The sequence below is a fragment of the Vigna umbellata genome, chromosome 9 (genome assembly GCF_029865625.1).
Source record: "Vigna umbellata cultivar VRB3 chromosome 9, Vumbellata_1.0, whole genome shotgun sequence".
Classification (NCBI taxonomy): Eukaryota; Viridiplantae; Streptophyta; class Magnoliopsida; order Fabales; family Fabaceae; genus Vigna; species Vigna umbellata.
Genome location: NC_142173.1, coordinates 37844023 through 37851892, shown reverse-complemented (window position 1 = coordinate 37851892; position 7870 = coordinate 37844023). Strand labels below are relative to the sequence as shown.

At 35.1% G+C, this 7870-nt stretch overlaps 1 protein-coding gene across 4 annotated transcripts; it reads right to left on the bottom strand.

Moving 5' to 3' along the window:
* Positions 1–80: 80 nt before the first annotated feature.
* LOC124826149 (protein BREVIS RADIX-like) lies at positions 81–6854 on the bottom strand. Of its 4 annotated transcripts, XM_088097992.1 has the most exons (7): positions 6594–6854; positions 6328–6499; positions 5139–5292; positions 2083–2480; positions 1593–1722; positions 955–1286; positions 81–631 (listed from the first exon to the last, which is right to left on the bottom strand). In XM_088097992.1, exons 3-7 carry the CDS (start codon positions 5253–5255, stop codon positions 553–555), a joined length of 1056 nt encoding a protein of 351 aa, XP_087954118.1. In that variant the 5' UTR covers positions 5256–5292; positions 6328–6499; positions 6594–6854; the 3' UTR covers positions 81–552. The 4 variants fall into 4 exon arrangements, with proteins under 4 accessions (XP_087954118.1, XP_047154868.1, XP_047154870.1 ...); XM_047298912.2 differs by lacking the exon at positions 6328–6499 and having other exon boundaries at positions 6594–6853; XM_047298914.2 differs by lacking the exons at positions 6328–6499; positions 6594–6854 and adding an exon at positions 5991–6274.
* Positions 6855–7870: the final 1016 nt, after the last annotated feature.

Below are 7870 nucleotides of genomic sequence, written 5' to 3'. Positions count from 1 at the left end.
CATTTCTCTATAAATATTTATAGAGAAATTTATTTAAACAAAACCACATACTAGAATATCTAATTTAGTCAAAGGGCACATACTAGAATATCTTAAATCATGCATTAATAAATACCACTGTTTTTCTTAATTTCTTTGATCTCACGTTATAAGAGGCAATCATTTGGTAAGCAGCTACAACACAGTTCCACTTGGGAGATAAAAAATAAACAAATGGTGATAAATTAATAGAACAGCAATCGTGATGAGAAAAAAGGTATCCCTTAAAATGAAAAGAAAGAAAGCAAGGCAGGAAAATTAGGAGGATAAAAAATATATATGTGATTTGTAATAAAGATTAGACCTCCCAATCCAATGGCGACTGATACTTGGCAAAAATGGAGTCACCACAAAACTAAATCCCTGATTTGCACTATCCCGTCAGAGACCATAACAGATGGTGGGAAGTCCAGTTTTCTGTATAGGACTGACTCCACTCCTTAATCTGGAGTCATACCCTTACATTCTCTTGGAGACAAAATTTCGGATTCCACTTTTTCTTAGGAATACACTTCAAAGGTATTGAGCTTGTATTCTCTCTCTGTTTTCTTCCCACCATGTTTTCGCATTCACCTCACCAAATCTTTCCCGGCTGCAAGCATGATGAGATCAAAAACTGTTAAATTCAAAACCAAATAAGCATAAAAACTTTTAAAGGATCTTCGGTACCCTCTTCAAAGTTGACAATATTAACTAAATATGTCTGTATTTGCGCTTGTGACAGCACAATAGGAACAAATCTCGATCTATGAGGATGCACAGATTATAAGGATTGTTTTACTTAAATTTATCTTGATCATCACTATTTTGACATTTAGCTACGATTAGTTCTTCTTTTCAACGCTCTAGGATCATTTCCGTGTGAAGGAAAAGAACAGGAACATGTTTTTAGTGATACATTATACTATGTAGTACCTGAATCTGACACGTCGAAGCTCCCTGGTCCCATCAGCTAACTGCCGGATTGTAATGTAAACCCCAGGCTCATCTTGTTCTACCCATTCTGCCTCCATTTCACTGGCATTGCTGATAGAAGGCTCATCTCTAGAAGCAGTAGTATCCCTTGCTGGTTCCATAGATGGCCCAGCATGCAAGTGGCCACCACCTCCACCATGATCCAACGGTTCAGAGGGGTAATATCCTCTGCTCCCAGAAGGTTTATAGTGACTCCTGGGGGTCCAATCCTTGTTTGACGGCATGGGACTTTCTTGTGCAGATGTCAATCTTGAGAAGGTAGAATCTCTTGGCTGTCCAAACAAATTATACAGATTAATCTCGAATCCAATATAGTTTTTGAAAATTGAATACAATTGTCTTACTTAATTCATACGAAACATATTATCAACCGATAAGTTTAGAGAGTGCGAGAGGAGTTAATCTTATCTGTACAACCTAATTGATCAAAACATTTTTACTTACATATAAGCTGGACCATCATTACAATTGTATAGGCGAAATTAGTCTTACAAAATCGTGCTCTACATGATAAGATATAATGAATGATGAAGATAATGCAAAACATAATCTTGATGGAAAGAAATGTAGATTATTACCTCGTCCTCAGACCTTGGAGGAGTGTTGAGCGCCTGTCGATTAAATCTCTGCACGTTATAAAGTTCCATGATTCTGTCGTAATTCTCACCCCACCATCTTTGCGCTTGCCATTTATTAAACATCTCTCGGCTTCAAATTCAAACGCTAAGTATTGTCAGTCTTTGCTCCTACAGGATAATTTAAGTTCTCAACAACTAAAAACTCCCATACATTTTTTGTAATATTAATATTAAGGCCTAAGGTATTCTTTTCAGAATGTAAACTACATATTTCAGCTGATTTTTTTATCCAACAAGTGCAGTGCCAAGTAATAGACCATTGTTAGGCGAGGGCAATTTGGGACAAATTTATTTAGTGTTTAATTGGTTCATTAATCATTACTTTAGGGACAAGCACAATTATCTTTAACTAGAAAATTAACATTTCTGCAATAACTTGTAATTGAAATGACTTGCCAATTATTAATTATTGGCGTAGTCGTTACCATACCTGAAGCGAATTCTTTTAAGATCATTTCCCCCATTAGGAAGAGACACAAAGGTAATGTGAACCCCTGGTTCCACCACTGCCATCCACTCCTTAGGCTCATCCTCGTCCTCTAAGACTACATCACAAACTGATGCTGAGTCTCGTCCTCTAGGCGTGCGGTCACCACCAAATGCCCCAGCAAATCGTGGGTCTGATCTACCACCAGGGTAGTGAGAGGTTGTGAAGTCCCAAGCGGGGGTTGAACTTGAGCTTGCACCCCCAATGTAAGGGTATGGAACCCCTTCTGAGATGGTATCGAAGTCTGGATATGGTCTATGTCCTTTCTTGTAGCTACTGGACCCTGTGCAGGGTTTGCATTGTTTGTAAGCACCTGAAAACTTCAGTGCCATATCCTTTATCTGCATATAAAGAATATAACCGTATTAACACCGATGCTTTAGAGGCTTCAATTATTTAATTTTAAATAATAGAAAATAAGTAAATATAAGGTCCTTTTTCTACCACCAAAACAACTCGATAACGACTATATTATAATAATATTAATATGGAGCGAGGATTGATAGATTAAATGTTGTAACGTGGTTATATGTTTAAATCATTGCTTCGTAACGGAAACTCGAAATATGGAATTGTATCACACTTCCTTTTATCTAAAAGGAGTACCGTATATTGGGCCAAACACCCCTTCCCAAGTAACTCTACTTTAACAGTTCATATAAAGTTCTATTCTTTTGTAAATTGGGATTGTCGAATATTTAATAATATATTCTGTGTCTAAGTGGATTTCGGTCACTGACTGACACAATTAGTACTCTCAAGTGGGGAGTGGGTACAGTTTAAAATTCTATTTTTATATCTCAACAATGTGTCAAGGCTTCATAAACACCTGAGTGGCATCTTGCTTTATTCACCTACTCATATTGCTTTGATACTTTCCTTTTATCTTGAATACGATATGATTGTCTAAAATATGATGCACTAGATGGAAAAGAGAAAAGTATAGACGGAGAACTAGTTATCTACTGGCTAGAAGAAGCAAATACAGATTGTCCATGATTAAAAAGAACTGTTTTTTATTGGAATTGGACCAGAGGAAACAAAAGAAGGAGGAAAAGCCATAATTAAAGATATAAATAATTTAAAGATAAGCACATTGAATATTGGCAGATGATAGCAGAAATGTGTTCGCCAAATGGCACACAAGGAAGAACTGATGGAAACCATTTGTGCAAGTTCTGAAGGATAAGTTAAAAGTAAATTTGGATGAAACTGAATGGAGGCAAGGTTTCAGTCTTCGGTCATTTTCAAAGATAAACCTTTACAGCTGGATTGTGGAGAATGTGTTTGGGTTGAGGATACAAGTGGATGACAAAATCCTTACATATATGCTACCATGAACTATGTTACCACTAATGGAAAACATTTCCTAATTGAAGAAAATTCAGTTGATTTCTAGCTAGCTTTTTCTCATAAATTTTTTAACTTAGTTTAGAAATAGTTGGTTCAAAACATTAGGATAAGCATAGAAATTCGAGAGGAGTGCTTCACACAATATTCTGTTGATTAGAACAATATTGGATCGTCTTATAGAGAGTTGAGTCCAGCTTAAATTGCATTTACATTACATTGACTTAGAAGGAAGAATAAAGAGCACTAAAATGAAGGTAACTCACACACATAAGCAGACATTAAGAAAGAGAATCGTGCCTATTGGTCTAAAAGTAAATGCTAAGGCATATATATATATATATATATACACACACACACACACACTTTTCTGCCATAAAAACTATCAGTAGTCGGCTATCACTTATCTATTTTTGCTTTTTTTTTTCTGCGTTGGTAATAATAGAAACCTTTTGAAAAACATTGAATCGACAAGAATTCAAGGATGGGCCACACTAGGGATAGGAATATGGCAGACCCTTCCTGTGATAGGAATCTTTTCTCATCATCAACTCAAATGCTGAATATGAAACATGTTCCCACTATTGCTATTCTCATTACGCATTTAGAATAATTGACCGAGAAATTTACTTTTCTTGGAAAACCAAGTTTATATTTTGGATAAAAGCAACAAATTAATTCATACTGTTCGCTATTGATCAAGATTATATTAATATAATTATATTAGTATAATAAGTTAGCTTCCACATCTAAAATCTCGTGGTTTTATTCTTTACTATATCCTAAATTAAAAAATAAAAGTTATATGTAGAGTACTAGAAAGTAACGAGGCATCACCGGAACCGTGTAAATATGTTGATTCGTTGATATTTGCATGGTTATTATATATTTTAAACTGCAGAACACCTTGCTTCTCCACTCATGTACAATTATAAGTGGATAATCAAGGGTTGATTGGTTAATCATGATCCCATGTTGCACCTCCACAGCTTAACAAGATGGCAACACCATATGCCCACAAGCTCCTAAATAAACGAATAAAATAGACCAAATAGTATATGATAGGGAGCATACCACCAACATCAAAAGGGTCCAAATCAGAACAGAACAAAACAAAACTGCGTCATCCAAAACCATGCGTGTCTTAACTTATGGCCACTCGGTTGAATCTTTATTCAAAATATTATATTTCTTATTCAATTAAGAAATAAAAAATTATATTAAATTTATTAATAAGAAAAATAATATCAATAAACATATTAGAAAATAAAATGTTTAATTTCGATTCCCACAAATCGATAATAACGTATTATTAAAAAAATTTGCATAGACCATTTACTTTAAATTAAAAATAAGCATGTATCAAAAGCATTCATGAAATTACGTAATTGTGACTATTAAGCTTTTGACGGTAACTAGTCAAAATCAACAAATATAAGACTCAAATAATTACATACCTGCACTATTTATTCAAAAATATAAATAGAAATAATTTATCAAAAATCATATAAAGTGGTGATTGAATAGTGGTGGCCCCCCCGTCATATATGAGTGTACCTAAACGGGGTGAAGATTTTATTTGTTTTTCACCAAGATGAAGATTGTGGGTGAATCAAGAGAGAGAAAGAATTTGTGAGAGAGTGAAGAACCTGTGTGGTCAGGCTTTTGACAGCTTCTTTTGTACTCGGCGTGCCACTCTCACGGACTCCTCCTTCTTCCTCCCTCTCATCCGTCGTTTGCTTCGTACACGCTATACACGTAAACATCTTTCTTTACTCTTTTTAATTACACCCTCCTTATTTCCTGCAAAACAAATTCAAAATAGTTAGATAAATATCAAAGAAACAGTCAAATTTTTAATAATATACGGCTTTGGATGGACTGGGATGGAGGGCGACGTGAAATAGTAATGAAGGACATAATTGATTACGCGTTTGAGGCAATTACTTTCATTGAATGAAACAGTGACAGAGCAACGCCAGCCAGTGGAAGCCCCAAATTGAATGAAGAAATGCAGCAACAGCACAGGTGAGAATGCGAAGCGGAAGAAAAATAGAAGGGAATTTGAATTTAGCAGTTTTAGTGGTCTACGAAATGATATCTTTCGTGGTGAAACAGAAGGGAGGAAAAGAGAAAAAGGAAAAGTGGTATTGAGAAGGAGGCTCGGGATCAGAGCAAGATCGAAAGCGATCTCAAAATCTCAAAAGAAGAAAATGGGATCAATAATAAAAAGTAGAGAAAGGAAACAAAATGGGGCAAGGAATGGCCAGGGTATTACTACATTACTACTATCTGCTTTGCTTTACCGCACACAAATTCGCAATTTTAAAAGAAGAACCTCCAAGCCGAAGATTCTGACACCCCTTAAAAAGAAAAGAACCAAATGAACCCCATTGATAATAAAAACATTTCCTCGCGCCTCAAATAAAGAGAAAAATTGATAAATACAAAAATAGGTACTATAGCACAATAACTTATAATAAAAAGAACAAGTGACATACTATAATATATTCTTTCGATTCTCTCTTTATCTTTTGTGTAAATCACATCAATCCCCGTTCTCCGAGGCACACCCGAAAACCAAAAGCGGCTGACTGACTGACCTAGAGATAGAGAGAGAGAGAGTGAGAGTGAGGGTACGTGTTTTTGGGATTGCGGAAAAACAGAATGGGTTTGAATGAGGAATCAATGTTTGTCGGAGGGTGCGAAGAGAGGTAACTGGACAGTGAAAGAGAATGAAGGAGAAAAGAGAATTGAAATTGTTAGTGCATTGATTGAGATATTATAATTCTAGCTTTACTGCAAAAGCGGAATTAATTAAATAGAGTCAGTCATTACTATTCGAAAACGACTTAGCAAGCAAACGTTCAACAGCTTCTTCTTCTTTTGTCGCACCTCTCGCAGATGCACCATCTTCATATGTCCAACGCACTATCCGCCTTTTATCAAAATCAAAATCCTCCCTCCTACTACAATCTATCAATCAAATTAAATGCGCTGCGTTTGGGATCTGAAACGCATTTTAATGCAATGCATACACCCATTAATTACTACTATCTACGCTTTAATTTCCCTCACCACACAACAAAGAGATAAAAACTTACCTGATATTAACGAACGGTGGATTCGATTCGATTCGATTGGATTGACTTGGCTTGGATACGATACGATGTGATTTGATGTGATGTGAAATCCAATTTTTTTTCCTTCGATTTAGCTTTCCATTTTTGGAGCTCCGAAGCGAACTAATAAGCGAGAACGATGAAGCGGTGATTAGCGATGAGTGGCGTTGTTGATATTTCGGCGAGAAAACGGGATACGAGAATCTGGAATCGGTGCCAGAAATTTTGGAAGATGGCGAAGGTTGAGGGTGTGGTATTTATACGGAGGGGGAGGGGTGACGGCGTTAGTTTTGACGGAAAATGTTTGGCGTGAATAAGGAAGGCGTTAGGAGGAATTTTGTTTTTGTCTTTTTACAGCGGAAACGATGGTCGAGGCGTAGAAGACAGTGGGGCCCACATGTTTATGCTGATGCAATGCAACACTGAAGGATCTTTAAGGTGCGTACGTAGCATGACACGTGGCAAAGTGTGATTGGGAGTGATGTAATGGAGCGGTTGAATGGGTGGGATTAGTATGACAGAGTTGGGAACCATCCCATCAGGCATTTCATGTCTTTGGCTACCTCTTTATAATCATATGGTAAAATCATAACTCAACTTTTGCAAATCAAAATTATCCAACATCTCTATGTTTTCAAAACACAGTTTAAGGTGTTTCAGTTACACTGTCCAAAAACTTTGTTTCTTTTTTGTTTTGAAAAATTAAAATGTGTGATAGTTTTAATTTACTTTAATGCAAATAGTTTTCTTTTCTATATTTGGACACTCATAAATGAGTCCTTAAAGTGTTTCGGTTAAGTGATTTCCCGTGTAAATAGAAAAAAGAAAGATATTTGAAATAATGTAAAAAAAATCGAACATGTTATAGAACTATATATTTTCAACTCCTATTTAGAAATTTTAAAAATAAGTTTAATTTATACCTTGTATTTGGATTAGTCCATAAAAGAAAGTATACATTACGTGCATCATCCGTTTAAAATGAGTGAAATTATTAAATAAAACATTACTATAAATGTGATAATAAATAAACATATATTAAATATAATATTAGATATAGAGAATCATATATACACTAATATAAAGTAGAATTCTTCAAAATTAAATGTTATAAATCACAAAAATTTCATTCTAAACTAAGTTGTTGCATCATCTCACTTTGCACGGAATCAATTAAGATATTTTTATTTGTTTATACTATTAAGGTAATTATTGTAAAAGAAGAACAAATGGGTAAAAAAAAAAGAGATAAGTTAATG

Excerpts from the sequence above, each read along its gene's own strand:
- LOC124826149 (XM_088097992.1), bottom strand. The coding sequence starts at position 5,255 with ATGTTTACGTGTATAGCGTGTACGAAGCAAACGACGGATGAGAGGGAG. Across the intron at positions 2,481-5,138 it reads TCAAAAGCCTGACCACACAG|ATAAAGGATATGGCACTGAA; the intron begins GTTCTTCACTCT and ends CTTTATATGCAG. Across the intron at positions 1,287-1,592 it reads CTCCAAGGTCTGAGGACGAG|CCAAGAGATTCTACCTTCTC; the intron begins GTAATAATCTAC and ends TTGTTTGGACAG.